The 20458-nt window shown below is 35.5% G+C and overlaps 1 protein-coding gene across 5 annotated transcripts in view; it reads left to right on the top strand.

Annotated features, from left to right (window-relative positions):
- The window catches only part of Kiaa1328 (KIAA1328 ortholog), a 274232-nt gene that overhangs the window by 133685 nt on the left and 120089 nt on the right, over positions 1-20458 (top strand). For 4 of the 5 annotated variants that reach the window (XM_027935755.2, XM_071602799.1, XM_071602800.1 and 1 more), the window contains one exon: positions 14594-14716. The exons of the other annotated variant lie outside the window; for it this stretch is intronic. In XM_027935755.2, the coding sequence (XP_027791556.1) occupies positions 14594-14716 (123 nt within the window). The remainder of the gene's footprint in view (positions 1-14593; positions 14717-20458) is intronic. 5 annotated transcript variants of the gene reach the window in all.

Genomic DNA, 20458 nt, shown 5'->3' with positions numbered 1-20458 from the left:
TGCCCATTTGCAATCATCCTACTTCTACCATTGGGCCCAGGCAACCACTAATGTGCTTTCTATATCTGTGAATTTACTTTTTCTGGGTGTTTCATATCAATGGAGTAATATCATGGGTAACCACATGCATTTGTTTTGTTTATGTCACCATCATCATTTTTAGGTTTATTCTCATCATAGCATTTATCAGTGGTCTGTGCCTTTTTTTTTTTTTTTTTTTTTTTGTAAATGGGGTTCAATTTTTTAAATAGTCTCACATTTTTGGTCCATTCACCAGTTAATAGATAATTGTGTTTTTTCCATTCTTTTAACTACTATGAGTAATGATGCAATGGCCATTTGCAAATTTTGTTTGTAGACATGTTTTCATTTCTCTTGCATAGAGAGCTAGAAGCAAAGTATATAGAAATACAATTGTTAGTACATAGACATACAGTTGATGTTTATATATTTATATTGTATCCTGGTACCAGTGTCATATGTATTTCTGTCATTGAGTGAAACATAATTGTTTTAGTCAGCTTTTTCACTACTGTGACTAAAAGATATGACAAGAACAATTAGAAAAGGAAAAGTTTATTTGGGGCTCATAATTTTAGAGGTTTTAAGCCATAGGCAGCCAGCTCCATTCCTCAGGTCTTGAGGTGTGACTAAACGTCATGGTGAAAGAGTATAATGGAGGGAGGTGGCTCAAGACATCACAGCAGGAAGTAGAAAGACTCCACTCACCAGATACAAAATATATACCTTAAAGGCATGCCCCAAATAACCTGTCTCCTCCTGTCATACCCTACCTGCCTTCAGTTACCAGTTAATCATTATCAGGGAATTAATTCACTGATTGGGCTAAGGCTGTCATAACCCAATCATTTCACCTCTAAGCTTTCTTGCATTGTCTCACACATGAGGTTTTGGAGGACATCACATATCTAAACCATAACAGTCATTATGTGGCATATGTCTGTATATGGGTATGTTTGGTGTCCCACAGGTCTCTGAGACTCCTAATTTTTCATCACTTTTTTTCCTGCCCTTTATGTTGCAAATTAATATGTATTGCTCTTTTTAAAATTATTGTTATTAACTGATTCTGACTCCTGCTATTTCACATCTGCTGTTAAAACCATCTACTGATTTTTCATTTCATTTATTGTACTTTTCAACTCCACTGTTTCCATGTACTTTTTGTTTTTTTTATCTTGTCTCTTTATTGAGATTCTCCATTTGTTTTCATTGCCATTAGCATACTTTCCTTTAATTATTAAATGTGTCAGGTGCTCTTTTGTTGTTAGGTCTTTCAACACATTTATAGTAACTGCTTTGAAGTCTTTTTTTGTAAATCTAATATTTGAACACCCCCCACACATTTATTTTGCAATTTTTTTTCTTAATATGGATCTCTCTTTTCTATTTTTATAGTTCTTGTAATTTTCTATTGAAAACTGAACATTTCATTAATATATTGTAGCAACTCAGACTTCCAATCCCTTCTTTTGAAAGTTGTTGACACTGCCTTTTTGTTTGTTTGATGACTTGCTTCGATTCATTCTGCAGGGTTTATCTCCCCTACAGTCTGTCCATTGATATCTCAGCATTTTTTTTTAAGCTCAGCTTCATAGAGGACAACCCAAAATATTGTAGTTTAACTAGCAAAAAGCCAGTTATTTACCAAGGGGTATGCTCATACACTGGCTTCCACCCTGTGCCAATGACTATGAGCTGGGGAATGGCTTTTCTTTCTACCATGCCTTCTCATATCTGCATGGTAAGATATTAAATTCAATATGTAGATAGTTAAGGACCCTCTCTAGTCTCTATTGAATGTGCTCCCAAACTTGAGCATGGATATTTCCTTCTGGACCATTGGGTATATAAGGAGCTTATCAGAACTCCCAGTTAACTATCTCCTTTCCCAATATCCCTGTTAAATTTCTGATTGTCAGTCAGTTCTGCTATAAGGTAACATGTTTCTAAAGGTAACCATGCTGTGCAAAATCACACAGTAAAGCCTTATGGCTTATGGGAAAGGTACATATTTTAAAGCATCTCAGATTCCAACATCAAGGACAATAATATTGATATAAATATCATAAATCATGGACTAACACTTCAAGCATTTTACTTTCTAACTTTATTTAAAGCTCCATTTAACATTCTTTTTTTTTTTTTTTTTTTTTTTGAGGACTAAGTAGGAGGAGTTCCTAGATATATTGTTAAGAGTATCCCTTTTTACCTTTAAAATGTATAGCAATAGACCCTGGGATTACAGAGAATGTAGATACTGTTTCAAGTACACTGTTGATGTTATTCATTATCTATATTCCTTTACTGGAACTTGGAGGTGGTAAGGAAATGGGCAAGTAGAAGTAATACATTCAGTTCTATAAACTGGCGTGTATTTCTCAATATAAACATGCTACGAAAATGACACGATAAAAAATGGCTTGTGAATAAAATGGATTAGGGGCACAACATTTAAAAACTTAAAAGCCTCACTTTAAATAATAATAATAAGGATCTGGGTTGGGGTTGGGGGTTCAATGGCAGAGCACTTGCCTAGCATCTGTGAGGCACTGGGTTCAATCCTCAGCACCACATTTAAAAATAATAATAATAAAGGTATTGTGTCCATCTATAACTAAAAATATTTTTTAAAATAAGGATCTAGTAAAAATAAAAGGAAAGTTTCATGCATGTTAAATGTTAAAAATACATGTGTAGACATATAATAAATTTGGCAGCTTCCCTTGAAATAGACCTGAGGTTGGTTTGTTGAAATAGATGCTGTAAGAGTTGCAGCTTGTGACTCACCGTGAAGTGGTAAAAGCAGGGTTATCAGAAACAAGAAGAAAAGTTGTAATAGCAGCTGTAGAATGTTAGCACTCTGAAGTAGGAGTTGGCACTAAAATTCTAAGTAATATTTTGGCCTTAAATTCTGAAGCATATTTTTCTGGATTTGGGATATAGGTCTTTTGAGGTTTGCCTTTTTAACATCTACCTGTTTTCTCAAAACTGTAAATTTAATTCAACGTGTAGCCTTCTCCAGTTGACTGCTAGAAATTGTTTTGCAACTTTATATCTATACTCTTAGCTTTGCTAGGCAGTTGAAGTGCTATTTTTGAAACCACTAACCCAACCATTACTAGCATGAAAAAGAGCCACTTTTACATGTGGTGGTGATTTACATTTAAGATCTTTGTAAATGGAGCCCTTCCTCTTTATGAAATCAATTATTTTGCTCTTTGGTCTTCATTCCAAAGGCTCACCACTCTCCATTTCTTTTATTTCCTCAGGACTTGTTCTTATTGACTTCATAGTCCTTGAAATTATATCAGCCAGAGGCTTTATGGGTTTGTGAGGGGTTTTTTTTGTTGTTGTTTTTTACAGAGTTGTCTCTTATAGTCCTCAATGGGGATTGATTTGTGCTTGTTGCTTACCCTTCTTCTCAATGCTTTAAGCTTCTCTTTTACACTTACTGCTTGGTGTTTTGTAACCAAAATGTTCAGACATTTGGGGGATATTGATTGACTTTCCTTATATTGAAAAGTTCACAAATGGGAAAGAATAGCAAAGCACAAAGCTTAACTAAGTATAAGCTTAAGTATAACTGAGATGATTGGTAGTTTCAGTTTTGTGCATTTTGTAAATGCCTACATGGTTCCATTTTCAGTGTTCACCTAGTGTTTTCCACAAAAAGAATTGTGCATAAGCAGACATGAAATTTTATGTTCAATTTTTTCCCTAATATATAAAGCACTTTGGAACAAATCCCCTTTTTCAGAACAATGTTACACAAAACTGACTGGATTCTGGATGATTTAGGTCAGTTCTTCTTAAACTAAACTGTGTGTGACAAAGAACCAGGCTTGAAATATTTTCTTTTTAACCTCCATGGACTAATAAAATTTGTGTAAAATTCCTTACAAATGAACTACTAGAAAAATCAAATAAATGACATATTCTTATTAATAGTTTTAACAATCATAAATTTTATTTCATTAAACAAATTGAACAAATGCAACAGGACTAAAGGAATCATGAAACCTTGAATTCAAAACATATATATATATACACACACACATACACACACAGTTGATTAACTTAGCATGGAGAATGACTTACTCATCACTTTTTATTTGCAATTTTAAGAAAATATATGTGTAAAGTCACAATTGTCCCATAACAAATGCCTTTACACACTTTGAATGAGCACCATATATATTAATTGCACTATATGCCAATATTTAGAGTTTTCAATATGATAAATAAGCTTATTCCTAGATTGGTAGTCTATGCAGTGGGGTGATCATAATGATAGAATATTTTTTTGTTTTATTAATACTTATGTTAGATAAAACTCACAATGATATATTTCTAGAAATGAAATAAGAGATTTTAAAGAAATTTCAATAGGCTCAGAATATTCACTCATAGCGTTTAACTTTTGTTCAAAGTGAAGGAAGTTCTGGTGTCTTCAAAATTTGTCTCCAGTCCTTTACTATTAACTAGTTTCAACAATTCATCTTACAAAACTGTGGTTTAAATTTAAATTCTTTCAGTGAAGGAAATGAATTTTCTGTGCATAGATCTTCATTTGATGGAAAATAAATTTTAAAACATTGAATTTAAAGGGAGTTCAGTGATAATTTTTCACAAATGCACAGTAATCAGTATCGTCATTTACTTCATGGAAATGATGGAATAGATCATAACAATCTTTAGTGACTTTTTCACACTACTACCATTCATTTTTGCTCTTCAGTCTTATCTGCCATTGAAGACCATATTAAATTTTCACTCTGCATGTAATAATTAAAAATCAGTTAAAAAAATACTAAAGATATCAGATAAATAAATTAGATTAGCTAAATAGCTCTGTCTTTAAAAACTAACTCCAAATTACTTCCTTATGTTGCAAAACACTTAAGGTCTGTTGCAAATTCTCAATAGAACTTTCCCACTCAATATAACCTTAACATTATAGTAAAAGTTGTTGGTATCTGTTGTTGACTAATGTATTACCAAAGATAAATAAAATAATCTCAAAATTTTATTCATTTACCTTTGTGAAATTCACTTTACTTTTTTTTTTACCAGATTTCCAAACATGCTATTTAATTTATTTATTTTTTTAATAATGTTACTTTGTAAATGAAGGAGCCAGTGTGTTTGTTTATATTCTGACGTATGTGGTAAAATGTTTCCTATTGCTTCTGCGCTGTCAGAACACACAAAACTTCCAGACCATATTTATGCACAGTATAAGCTGTCACAGTTTTATACATGTTCTGGACTCCTTAGAGTTCACTATACATACTCATTTTCATAATCCATATTCTTCTCCTTATATTTTCCACTTTGTCTGAAATGTCCTATTCTTTACACACTTACACATTCCTTTAACATTAATCGACTTTTCTTTCTTCCAAAATGTAGTTTAAATGTCAACTGTCTTACAAAAACCTTTCCCTCTTTTGCCTCAACTGAAGACTAATTTCCCTACTACTGCTCTTTGCATATAACAATCTTGATAAACTTTATCTCATAAAACATTTTTCCTCCTTAGCCAGAATTTCAGGGTCTTGAAGGTTGGGGCTCTGTCTTATCAAGCCTTATATTCCTGATACCTAGCATACTATACCTGGCAGATACTTCCAGATTTCAGTCCTGTCTGCCCATCTCAATGTGTAAGATTTTATAGAAAGTGAGGATAAGAATTCTGAAAGTGTTTATCCATAATATTGTTTATATAAATGATTCCTCTATGTTGTTAGACAAATGTGCAATATTTGGCTTTTGGCTGTAGGACTTTTGTTCTTTCCTCTGTATCTCTCATTTAATTATTGTAAAAATCATTCCCACCAAATTTTCCACATCATAACTCCCACATTTAGTACTGGAGTAGCACCCAAAGCATGGAACAGAAGGGAAATATTTGAGTTTTTAAAAAATAGTTACAGGACAATATTTGTTTGTTATTATCTTTTTATACGTCATATGACACCATTAATTGAAAAAGGTTTTGGGGGGAAATGCAGTCAACTTCTAAAGCCCTGCTTGTTCCAAAGTTTCATGAATGTTTCTTTGAACATAATATTGTATGTCTCAAGATGTACCCTCCTTGTTTATGATATAAGAGACACCTGTATTTTTTTAAAGAGAGAGAATTTTTAAATATTTATTATTTAGTTTTAGGTGGACACAACATCTTTATTTTTATGTGGTGCTGAGGATCGAACCCAGCACCCCACGCATGCCAGGCAAGCACGCTACCACATGAGCCACATCTCTAGCCCCTGATTTTTTTTTAACACAACTCAAAAGTAGAAATACTAGGCAGTTGCCTTTTGTTCAGGTCTTATATCTTTCTACCTGTTAATTATCCTAACTTTTGTTTAATTTAGCACACATTTTATAGTCTTTAAATGCACTTCTGGTTTTAAACACTTAAAGGAATATTTTAGAAAATAAGTCTGTGCTTAAGTTGAAACTCTTATCCCCAAAACCCTTTGATTTACTATTTCACAGATTTAAACTAAATAGGTTCTAGATTCCTTTTTTTTTTAATTTCATCTGAGCAGTGTAAGACATAGTTGGGATTTTTATTATTATGCTTATAGAACTTTTTATTCAATTTTAAATACTCTTAAGAAAATGTACAGGGTAAATGACTCCTGGAGTACATTAAATTTTAAGATAAGTTAACCATCAAGCCCTTTTGGGTATAAGCTGGGCCATTTAGCTCCTGTTGCTTCTTCATCCTGCATAATAGTTCTTCAAAAAATATTCATTAATTTAAGTGTCTTATTTGTAAAGGAAGTTATCATTGAAATAGGAGATTAAAAAGAAAATTGTCCCAGTCTTCAGGTTCCATATAATATATTGGAAAGGAACCAAACTCTATGAAAAAATATAAATAAATAAATTTAAAATAAAAACTAGTTTTTATTGAGTGTGTATTGTGTCTTGTTGAGGAGGTAGCAGTAAACAGCTTACATGGTTTCTTCTCTCAAAGAGTTCACAGTTTCCATTTAGAGAAAAGTCTATAAATACTTAAACATCACAAAGAAACTTAGAGATGTGAAAACAGCTATCATTTAACCACAGTGGAGCAGAATGAAATAAGTTCAACAGTAAAGAATGAATAAAGTGACACCGGTCAGACCACAGAGGAAGCCAGCGGCCACCATCTTGGAGAGCTGACGTCACCATCCCTGTTTTCGACTGATCGCAGCTCATTCAGCCATAGAACAGGTAATTTCAGGCTGCCATTCGCCTGCGGCTCGCAGACAAATTACTCAGGCTCAGTGCTAAATAACTCGTGGAAACTACTTCTTGGAACCTTCGCCTATCAGAACATACACCGAGCACGGAGCGGCCGAATTCCGGCTCCCAGAACTGCTCTGGCCCATGGATAAAGAACCCGCGGAAACTGCTTCTCGGTCTGGGTCCTGCTGAATACTGTGGAGGTAAATACCAACTGAGCCTTCATAGGCAGTGGCAACAGGACTGAGACGGTGCTTGTGAGGGCCGGTCAGGACTCACCCGTTGCTTTGGTCACCCGGCAAAGGGAACGAAATGCTGCCATTCGCATGGGATACCAACATGGCATAGATTTGATGTCATCAGAAAGCGGCAGAGGAGAGAATTTCATCGATACCAGCAGCGACAGAAACAGTTGGTCTCCTGGTAAAGAAAGTGAGTCACACACACCCGAGTCTCTCTCACTTTGTCATCAAGCCAGAGGGGCAGCGCAGAGCCCAGCCGGCGTGGTAGTCACGTAACCCCAATTGGAGTAGGGGCAGAGCAGAGCCGCCACCCGCGCCCGCAAGGTAGGCAGACCAGCCACCCACCGGCAGAACAGCGCCAGTGGTCCGCGGGCGTGGTAAGAGGAGCAGGGCAGAGCCTCCGCCCGTGCCTGCAAGGTAGGCAGACCTGCGACACACCAGTGGATCAGGCCCAGCGGCCTGCCGGCGTGGTACACACGTCACCCCAATTGGAGTAGGGGCAGAGCAGAGCATTCGCCCGCGCCCGGATCAGGCCCAGCGGCCCGTCGGTGTGGTAGTCACGTAACCCCAATTGGAGTAGGGGCAGAGCAGAGCCGCCTCCCGCGCCCGGAATAAGCCCAGCGACCCGCCAGCGTGGTAGACACGTCACCCCAATTGGAGTAAGGGCAGAGCAGAGCCGCCGCCCGCGCCTGCAAGGTAGGCAGACCTGTGACCGACCGGCAGGACAGGCCCAGGGATCCGCGGGCGTGGTAGACACGTCACACCAATTGGAGGAGGGGCAGAGCAGAGCTGCCACCCGCGCCTGCAAAGTAGGCAGACCGCCGCCCGACCCTGCAAGAGAGACTTTTCAACTATACAAGAGCAATATAAATATATAGGGGGAAAAGATTTTCAAAAACACAACAGTATCACCAAGCAGAAAGGAACGCAAGCAGTATGAATAGACAAGGAAAGAAAGGACCACAAGCAATGCAGGTCAACTCAACTTTAGAAGAGGTAACAGCTGCAGCAGATGGAATGTCAGATAAAGAATTCAGGATATACATGCTTCAGATGATCTGGAGTCTCAAGGAAGACATTAGACAGCAAAATCAGACAATGAAAGATCACATCGACAATGAATTACACAAACAAATCCAGGAAGCAAAAGATCAACTATACAGGGAGATAGAGGTTATAAAAAACAAACAAACAGAAATCCTAGAAATGCAGGAAGCAATAAACCAACTTAAAAACTAAATTTAGAATACTACCAGCAGAGTAGAACACTTAGAAGATAGAATATCAGACAATGAAGACAAAGTATTTCAACTTGAAAAGAACATAGACAGCTCAGCAAGACTGTTAAGAAACCATGACCAGAACATCCAAGAAATATGGGATAACATCAAGAGACCAAACTTAAGAGTCATTGGGATACAGGAAGGTATAGAGGTCCAAACCAAAGGAATGAGCAATCTATTCAATGAAATAATACGAGAAAACTTCCCAGACTTGAAGAATGAGACAGAATCCCAAATCCTAGAAGCCTACAGGACGCCGAAAGTGCAAAATCATAAGAGATCCACACCTAGACACATTATCATGAAGATGCCCAACATACAGAATAAGGAGAGAATTTTAAAAGCTACAAGAGAAAGGAAGCAGATTACATTTAGGAGTAAGCCAATCAGGATAACAGCTGATCTTTCAACAGACTCTGAAAGCTAGAAGATCCTGGAATAACATATTTCAAACACTGAAAGAAAATGGGTTCCAACCAAGAATTGTGTATCCAGCGAAATTAAGCTTCAGGATGGAAGATGAAATTAAAACCTTCCACGATAAACAAAAGTTAAAAGAATTTGCAGCTAGAAAACCATCTCTTCAAAACATCCTCAGCAAAACATTACAGGAAGAGGAAATGGAAAATAAGAATGAAAACCAACAGAGGGAGGTAGGACAGTAAAGGGGGGGGTTGGAAATAATCAAAGAGGAAAACAAACCATGTTTAGTAACATAAATAAACAAATATGGCTGGAAGAACAACCCATATCTCAATAATAACCCTAAATGTTAATTGCTTAAACTCACCAATTAAGAGACACAGGCTAGTAGAATGGATCACAAAACAAGACCCAACAATATGCTGCCTACAGGAGACGCATTTGATAGGGAAAGACATACATAGGCTGAAGGTGAAAGGTTGGGAAAAATCATATCACTCATATGGATTTCGGAAACAAGCAGGAGTGTCCATACTCATATCAAATAAAGTAGATTTCAAGCCAAAGTTAAGCAAAAGGGATAAAGAGGGACACTACATACTGCTCAAGGGAACCATACACCAACAAGACATAACAATCATAAATATATATGCCCCAAACAATGGTGCAGCTATGTTCATCAAACAAACTCTTCTCAAGTTCAAGAGTCTAATAGACCACCATACAATAATCATGGGAGACTTCAACACACCTCTCTCGCCACTGGACAGATCTTCCAAACAAAAGTTGAATAAGGAAACTATAGAACTCAATAACACAATTAATAACCTAGACTTAATTGACATATATAGAATATACCACCCAACATCAAGCAGTTACACTTTTTTCTCAGCAGCACATGGATCCTTCTCAAAAATAGATCATATATTATGTCACAGGGCAACTCTTAGACAATATAAAGGAGTAGAGATAATACCATGCATCTTATCTGATCATAATGGAATGAAACTGAAAATCAACGATAAAAGAAGGAAGGAAAAATCATGCATCACTTGGAGAATGAACACTAGGTTACTGAATGATCAATGGGTTATAGAAGACATCAAGGAGGAAATTAAAAAATTCTTAGAGATAAATGAAAACACAGACACAACATATCGGAATCTATGGGACACATTGAAAGCAGTTCTAAGAGGAAAATTTATTGCTTGGAGTTCATTCCTTAAAAAAAGAAAAAACCAGCAAATAAATGATCTCATACTTCATCTCAAAATCCTAGAAAAAGAAGAGCAAAACAACAGCAAAAGAAGTAGAAGGCAAGAAATAATTAAAATCAGAGCTGAAATTAATGAAATCGAAACAAAAGAAACAATTGAAAAAATTGACAAAACTAAAAGTTGGTTCTTTGAAAAAATAAATAAAATCGACAGACCCTTAGCCGTGCTAACGAAGAGAAGAAGAGAGAGAACTCAAATTACTAGCATACGGGATGAAAAAGGCAATATCACAACAGACACTTCAGAAATACAGAAGATAATCAGAAATTATTTTGAATCCTTATACTCTAATAAATTAGAAGATAGTGAAGGCATCGATAAATTTCTTAAGTCATATGATCTGCCCAGACTGAGTCAGGAGGATATAGACAACCTAAACAGACCAATATCAATTGAGGAAATAGAAGAAACCATCAAAAGACTACCAACTAAGAAAAGCCCAGAACCGGATGGGTATACAGCAGAGTTTTACAAAACCTTTAAAGAGGAACTAATACCAATACTTTTCAAGCTACTTCAGGAAATAGAAAAAGAGGGAGAACTTCCAAATTCATTCTACGAGGCCAACATCACCCTGATACCTGAACCAGACAAAGACACTTCATAGAAAGAAAACTACAGACCAATATCTCTAATGAACCTAGATGAAAAAATCTTCAATAAAATTCTGGCGAATCGGATACAAAAAAATTGTGCACCATGATCAAGTAGGATTCATCCCTGGGATGCAAGGCTGGTTCAATATACGGAAATCAATAAATGTTATTCACCACATCAATAGACTTAAAAATAAGAACCATATGATCATCTCGATAGATGCGGAAAAAGCATTCGACAAAGTACAGCATCCCTTTATGTTCAAAACTCTAGAAAAACTAGGGATAACAGGAACATACCTCAATATTGTAAAAGCAATCTATGCTAAGCCTCAGGCTAGCATCATTCTGAATGGAGAAAAATTGAAGGCATTCCCTCTAAAATCTGGAACAAGACAGGGATGCCCTCTCTCACCACTTCTGTTCAACATAGTTCTCGAAACACTGGCCAGAGCAATTAGACAGACGAAAGAAATTAAAGGCATCAAAATAGGAAAAGAAGAACTTAAATTATCACTATTTGCAGGTGACATGATTCTATACCTAGCAGACCCAAAAGGGTCTACAAAGAAACTATTAGAGCTAATAAATGAATTCAGCAAAGTGGCAGGATATAAAATCAACACGCATAAATCAAAGGCATTCCTGTATATCAGCGACAAATCCTCTGAAATGGAAATGAGGACAACCACTCCATTCACAATATCCTCAAAAAAAATAAAATAAAATACTTGGGAATCAACCTAACAAAAGAGGTGAAAGACTTATACAATGAAAACTACAGAACCCTAAAGAGATAAAGAGAAGAAGATCTTAGAAGATGGAAAAATATACCCTGTTCATGGATAGGCAGAACTAACATCATCAAAATGGCGATATTACCAAAAGTTCTCTATAGGTTTAATGCAATGCCAATCAAAATCCCAACGGCATTTCTTGTAGAAATAGAGAAAGCAATCATGAAATTCATATGGAAAAATAAAAGACCCAGAATAGCAAAAACCATGCTAAGCAGGAAGTGTGAATCAGGCGGTATAGCGATACCAGACTTCAAACTATACTACAGAGCAATAGTAACAAAAACAGCATGGTACTGGTACCAAAACAGGCGGGTGGACCAATGGTACAGAATAGAGGACACAGAAACCAATCCACAAAACTACAACTATCTTATATTTGATAAAGGGGCTACAAGCATGCAATGGAGGAAGGATAGCATCTTCAACAAATGGTGCTGGGAAAACTGGAAATCTATATGCAACAAAATGAAACTGAATCCCTTTCTCTCGCCATGCACAAAAGTTAATTCAAAATGGATCAAGGAGCTTGATGTCAAGTCAGAGACACGCCATCTGATAGAAGAAAAAGTTGGCTACGATCTACATACTGTGGGGTCGGGCTCCAAATTCTTCAATAGGACACCCATAGCACAAAAGTTAATAACAAGAATCAACAAATGGGACTTACTCAAACTAAAAAGTTTTTTTCTCAGCAAAAGAAACAATAAGAGAGGTAAATAGGGAGCCTAGATCCTGGGAACAAATCTTTACTCCTCACACTTCAGATAGAGCCCTAATATCCAGAGTATACAAAGAACTCAAAAAATTAGACAATAAGAGAACAAACAACCCAATCAACAAATGGGCCAAGGACCTGAACAGACACTTCTCAGAGGAGGACATACAATCAATCAACAAGTACATGAAAAAATGCTCACCATCTCTAGCAGTCAGAGAAATGCAAATCAAAACCACCCTAAGATACCATCTCACTCCAGTAAGATTGGCAGCCATTATGAAGTCAAACAACAACAAGTGCTGGCGAGGATGTGGGGAAATGGGTACACTTGTACATTGCTGGTGGGACTGCAAATTGGTGCAGCCAATTTGGAAAGCAGTATGGAGATTTCTTGGAAAGCTGGGAATGGAACCACCATTTGACCCATGTATTCCCCTTCTCGATCTATTCCCTAAAGACCTAAAAAGAGCATGCTACAGGGACACTGCTACATCGATGTTCATAGCAGCACAATTCACAATAGCAAGGCTGTGGAACCAACCTAGATGCCCTTCAATAGATGAATGGATAAAAAAATGTGGCATTTATACACAATGGAGTATTACTCTGCATTAAAAAATGACAAAATCATAGAATTTGCAGGGAAATGGATGGCATTAGAGCAGATTATGCTAAGTGAAGCTAGCCAATCCCTAAAAAACAAATGCCAAATGTCTTCTTTGATATAAGGAGAGTAACTAAGAACAGAGTAGGGACGAAGAGCATGAGAAGAAGATTAACATTAAAGTGGGATGAGAGGTGGGAGGGAAAGGGAGAGAGAAGGGAAATTGCATGGAAATGAAGGAGACCCTCAGGGTTATACAAAAGTACATACAAGAGGAAGTGAGGGGAAAGGGGAAAATAATACAAGGGGGAGAAATGAATGACAGTAGAGGGGGTAGAGAGAGAAGAGGGGAGGGGAAGGGATGGGGGATAGTAGAGGATAGGAAAGGCAGCAGAATACAACAGACACTAGTATGGCAATATGTAAATCAATGGATGTGTAACTGATGTGATTCTGCAATCTGTATATGGGGTAAAAATGGGAGTTCATAACCCACTTGAATCAAAGTGTGAAATATGATATATCAAGAACTATGTAATGTTTTGAACAACCAGCAATAAAAAATTTTAAAAAATTAAAAAGAATGAATAATGTGCTCTTGGGGTATCTAGGAAGGCATAAATAGTTTGAGCTGAGAGAATAGGAAAACCACAAAGAAGGAAGTGGTGCCAATACAATTTTGAAGAATAGAAAAAAAAGGAGTCAGGGCATTTGAACAGTAGGCAATTAAGTTACTGATTTTTTTTTTTAATTGAATTCCAAGTTAAATATCTTGGGTTTTTTTTAACAATAAATTAAACCAGCTAATAAACAATGTCCTAATTTTTAAAGAATCAAGATTCAGTACTGTATAACTAAATTCTAAACAATTGAGTCTCTCAGAAAGTGCTGGCCCTGTAAAGACCTCTGTGCTTTCACAGATGCTTCTCACTAGGTCTCTTCTAGCTACTTCTACAGAGGAAAAATGAGTATGGAGCTTCAGAAAGATTCTGGTCTTTAATAAATCAGAACAGTGATTCACTTTGAGAAATCTAGTTAATAAATAGCAATCTGGTTTTTCATTCTTCTTGTTTGGTTATACTTCTTGGTATTTCTTAAGTACTGCTTTTCTGGGAGAGTTTCTTTTCACTATCTTTAATTAGAAATACAGTGCAAATACTTTTCCCTCTCAGCTAGTTGCATAAATGCAGTGTAAACTCTGAGCTTCATTTCAGGGACAGTTGGTCACACTCACAGTGTTAACTTTATATTCACTAGAAAATTTCTGAAGAATTTTGTGTTAAAACTTTCCTTCTTTTGATACAAAGTCATCTTGTTTGCTCCTTCTTAAAAATAAGACTGCATTGAAACATCTGTCTGCATACAATTCTTGTTTCCATTCTAGAGACTGATTGTTATTGGAGGGACACGAGAGAAGTCATTGAACAACCACGGGAGTGCCCTTTGTGAGCTCAAGGATACAATCCATGAACACCAAGAGGATGATGGCAAAAGAAAATTGATTGATGTATGACTTCCTATGGATTATTGTCTAGTACTGCATTTTTAACTGAAATAAGTACCAGTTGGCTTTATCCTTGAAATATGTTTTGTTTTCATTTTGTATCTCTGAAGGTTGTTCTCACCACTTCTACTAGGGTGTTACTTTGTCTTTCATTTATCTGATTTTCTATAAAAAATTATTTTACCATTTTATGACTTCATTAAATAATTAAAACTAGCTTTATGCTTCTGTTTCCTCGATTAGATTTAGAAAACTGTTTAAACCTACTTTTTTGTGTGATTACAATCATATGTGAATGCATTTTGAGTCAGTAACATGGCTGTGGTGAATGGTTGTCCCGTTTTAATCCATTCAAAATATTTAGTATCATCACCACAACTATGCATTTGCCTTATTCATTCTTCAGTTGTGTATTTCAAATCTAGGAGCCAAACATAAGTCAAGGTAATGGTTTAAATTCTTTAGTATATGAGTCATAAGGCAGTAACAGTTAAATCTGCAATTTGCTAGAGGAAATAGAACCAAAGAACATTCAGTAATCTTGTTATAGGTCGGTCAGTTGATAGTATTTACTGAATGGTATGATTTCTCAGCCAGTCCTTTTTAATTTCTCTCATTTCCTTGGAGTATAACAACCTAATCCCTATTTTTTAAGCTCTTAAAAATAGCATAAACCATAGAAATCATCAAACCCAACTCCTTCTTTACAAATAACAAAATGCCTAAAATAACAACTTTAAGTAATGGTTATGGAATTCCAATCACAGTCTTATGACCTCAAACTGGATTATACTGTCAATTATTCCATGCTGTCTATTCATTTGTATAGCAACTCAACAAATTCCAATTTTGGGTAAATGTAATAATGATTTAGAGTCTGGTAGTTACTGAGTTACTGTTTAAAAAAATGTTGGCAATCCTATGGTGTGTATATCCTAGGACTTAGTATGGCATTTGGTACTTGTTGCTAGTGTTCTGTCATTTGTGTGTTTTCTTGTGCCTTCTGTGTACCTATATTCTTTTAAATCTCATAAGTATTGACTTTAATGTCTTTTAGATTCAATATTCGTAAGTTGTGTCACAGTCCCTATGGGAACTAGAATAAGTTATTAGAGCTTTGCAAATGTGTTCAACTGCTGCATTCTGTTATTTTCTCTTCCACTGATGGCCTACTGCTTTAGCTGCTGCACTGTAGAAGAGCTTAAACCTCTAGGGCCCATTAGATTTAACTTGTTTACTGCATTGATATCTATATGTTAAATGACAAGAGAGTTCAGGTTATTGAATAATTTAAAATTCAACTCTAATTGGTGTCATATGACCTGGAAAAGGCCATGGATGACGCCAGGAGCATGCTGTGAATTTCTTATAAATAATTCATAAATTAGATGATTCATTTGCCTGGAAGTCTTACTAAATGCAAGAGTTTATAAGTTATAACTGATGATATAACACCTGTAAGTATTTAGTTCATAATGCTGGAAGGTAATCTACCTTGATGATCTTCTAGCAAAATCTGCCAGTATAGGAGAGTTAATTGCACTAGGGAGAACAAACATTTATTTGGGACGAGATTTTGGCAAACCACACAGTGCAGCTGTTGCATTACGTATTTTCTGTCAGTTTGTCAACTGGTCTATGTATACCCAATGTTAAAAATGCAGCATGTCATTCTGTCCCTTAATCCACATTAACTCCACATTCTCTGGGAAATATAGTGACTTCCTCCACACACAGTAGTTTGGGTTTAGAAGTATTTATTTAGTTCTTTGAACTGTTGAATTTCCAATAAAATAAAGAGAGGAAATTTTTAAAGTTACAAAAATTTTATAAGGCTGTCAGTGGGAAAACAAAAATCATTAATAGGGTACCTTCCAGAATAGGAAAATGATTATTAACCATCAAAAGAAATGAATACCAATAAGACCCATTGGTACTATTGACTATTGTACAGCAACTCATGAATGCATTGGAAGTAATCATTTCCTAAGAATCCAAAATTAATAACAGCCTGTTGCAAAAAAATATTGCTACATTTTAGTTTACTTTCTTATGGGTCTATAGCAGAGATTGGCCAGTCCTATAAAGATGGTTTATAGAAGCGTACAAAACATCACTACTTGCTGATGGTGTTTCACAAAGTAACACTGCATTTATTGCTTGTTAGCATGTGAGAACATGGGAAAATGCTGGATTACCCTAAGAATAGTAGGTGATTCTTTATGTGTTCATGTATATGCTTACACATATGTGTGTATTTATATATACATATATATGATCATATCACACATGATTATATTATAGGCAACATATATAATGCATCATAGCATCTTAAGATTTCAGAAAATCCTCCAGCTGAAATTTATTAATATTTACTATTATAAAATTCTTCATGTGTCTAAGCCAAGTCCCAACACCTGTTTTTTTTTTTTCTTTTCTTTTTTGGTACTGGGGATTAAACCCAGCGATGCATAACCGCTGACCCACATCCCCAGCCTTTTTTAATATTTTATTTAGAGATAGGGCCTCACTGAGTTGCTCAGGGCCTCACTACGTTGCTGAGGCTGTCTTTGAACACATGATCCTCCTGCCTCCTCAGCCTCCTAAGCCACTGGGATTATAGCACTGCTCCTCACACTTGTTCTTTTCTCAGTGGTGTTTTTCTATCTAGTCATTAGTCTGTGCTACCCAAGTTAAAAGATTATTCTCCAATTCTGTCATAAGTTAAAAAATGCCTGCATTTTCTTTTGTGACATGTCATAGAATGCAATGTCCAAGATTTCAAGACAAATCCAAACATGCTACTGCTGTAAATGCAGTTATTTTATCTATAGTGATTCCAACTGTTTTATCTGTTGGGATCTATAGATCATCTTTTGGCCTAAACTTTTTTTTTTAATTGTAGTTTTTCTATCTTTATGTGTTTCTTTGCATGCTTTTCTGCCAAATATCATTCTCATTTTTGATTAAGCACCCAATTCAACATATATTCGTTACAGAGAAAACCTGTAAATGATATGTATGTCAAGTCTTACTGCTTAGTTTTCTTATTGGATTTTGAGTGTATCTTAGCGTATACAAATATGTAATTGGGAGAACATTCAATGTAGTCGTCAAGTTCAGTTGACAAACAACAGCTGGCCAAATCTAGCCCACTGTATGTTTTTATTACAACTCATGAGCTTTACATTAGGATGTAGGAAGAGAGAATAATATTTCATAGAATGGGAAAATCACATGAAACTTAAATTTCACTGTTCATAAATAAGGTTTTACTAGAATACACCTAGATACATTCATTCATGTATTATCTTGTACTTTTGCATCATAAAAGCAGAGCCAGGTAGTAGTGACAAGCACTGTATGTATGGCCTGCAAGGCTTAAAATATGTACTGTTTGTCCCTTTCTTGAAAAAGTTTTCTGGCTTCTGTTGTATAGTCTTAAAAAAAAAAAAAAAAAAAAAAAAAAAAACAGCTACATACAGCAGCATAGATTAATTTAACAAATATAATGTTGGGTTAAAGATGCCACACACAAAAGAATATATATCATGTGGTTTCATTTATACTTAAAAAATAAACAGATAAAACTAAACTCTGGTGTGGATATCTAATCAGAGAAGAATTGAAGCAAAGAAATTAATCAGGTAAAACTTAGTATACTCATTCCCTTTGGCAGGAGGGATAGAACAGCCATGAAAGGTCTCCCTGCAAGCAGTGTTTAAGTTCTTGGATAATGGTTATGTGGGCATCGCCTTGTGATCATTAACTGAAGTGGACATTAAAGAAGTGGGTTTTTTTTTTTTTAAGTGATAACATGGAGTAATGGAAGAGCAGGATTTGTAGTGAGACATTCACCTTCCAGAATCACTGGTCTGATAAACATCCTGCACAACAAATAGAAATTAACCCCTCAAGTGATAAAAATTTCTCCAGAGCAATCTCACAGAACCAGAACTGAAATAATGATCAGCCAGAACATAGTTTGACCAAAACTGTTTAATTATGCAGACCTCTCACCCTTGCCCCAATTTTTCCTCCATTTAAGCCTAAAAATCCTGCTGAAATGCTGGATCTCATTTTCCCTTCCCATTGTGGCCATGTTGGTGAAGGTTTTCTTTCCTGCGTTTCACTGAAAACTTTTCTGTTTAGTTTTTTGGAGCAAATGGGTAGGTAGACCTGGTTTTTTGGAACTGCTGGAGTTAGGATTCTGGTAACAACAGAAGCAATTCAAAAATTATGCTGAATTGAAGAAACCATGTATAAAAGAGTGTGTATTATTTGGAAATTGTGCCTCAATTTTTGAAAATTCATTTATGATTTTCTAAATTAGAAATTTGTTATCTAAGTTAATATTATGTATCTGGGGTTGTGGAGCTGGGGTTGTGGATCAGTGGTAGAGTACTTGCCTAGCACGGTGAGGCACAGGGTTCGATCCTCAGCACTGCATAAAGATAAGTAAATAAAGATATTGTGTCCATCTGCAACTAAAAAATATTTTTATTCTTAAAAATATTATGTATCTAAATGTTTCATATTAAATCTGTATGCTAGAAGAAGCAGTTTAGGACTTTTCATTAGTTTAAGTCTTAATTAAGAAAAGTTGTATTTGTAAATATCCCAAAGTAGTCATGGATCAGTTCTAGAAAAAAAACCCGAACCTGGCTCATTCAAGCCTGTTGTTACTCTCATGTGTCCCAGAGGCAATGTCTATTTTCAACTCCACTAATAAGATAGCTTAATTTATTAAATTTAGACTCTAGCAGAGAGTTTTTTTAATGTCTTTTCTCTTTCTCCTGCTAATTAACTAATTCAGGCTAGTCATGGATTCTAAATTTTCTTCAGTTACTGTGAACCATAACCCAATTTGAATTTTTTCCTAAGTTTATATAAACAGCCATGCTTACTGAGCATGTATTATATACAAGCCCCAATACTGTGTATATAGAGATATAAATCTAGCTCCTGCCTTCAAAAGTTATTGAGACAGAGAAGTAAATGACTCTGAAACATACTAAAGTTTGAGAATCATTTACCCTCAGGCTGAGTTTTGCTCTCCCTGATAGAACAAGCTTAAGGCTAAAATATAGGAAAAGCTCACTGTCTTGACCTGTCAGCAATAATTTGCAACTACATCTTTTCTGTCCTACTATATCCTGTTGAACAGCTTAATTGAAAAATCACTTATGTTTGTAATTGAAATTAACTATGGTTTATATTTAAATAACGGTTTTTGTTTAGAATTATATATTGTTTAAAGTGGTTGGTTTTATCTGTGTTTCGTAAAGGTATTTATAAAAACTCATCACATTTCTAGCAGTAACATCCTATTTAGTATAAGGCAAAATGTTTTACATCAAATCCCATTCTGTATAATGGCCAATCAAAGGGTATTTAAGGTGGCTGAATGGATTTCTTGGCTCAGTATTCAAAAGTAAACATTTTTAGACATTAAACTTAATGTTTTTCCCTTTTCTCAAAGTTGAGTTTATGTAACCTTCATTATTTGCAACTCTTCAAATCATCAAAGTTCTTACTTAAGCAGCATGTAGCAACACTATATTATTTTCATCCTTATATGGATTTTCTGATATGTAGAAGTTTGGTTGAAAACCAATATAGTTTTCTGGCACATATCTGCTTAGCTATAAGAATGCTATCATTTAATTTTTAAAAAAATTATTTTTTGAGTTATAGATGGACACAATACCTTTATTTTTTTACATGGTGCTAAGGATTGCCTCG

This window comes from Marmota flaviventris, chromosome 16 (genome assembly GCF_047511675.1).
Source record: "Marmota flaviventris isolate mMarFla1 chromosome 16, mMarFla1.hap1, whole genome shotgun sequence".
Taxonomy (NCBI): Eukaryota; Metazoa; Chordata; class Mammalia; order Rodentia; family Sciuridae; genus Marmota; species Marmota flaviventris.
This window is presented reverse-complemented; position numbering and strand designations above follow the sequence as displayed.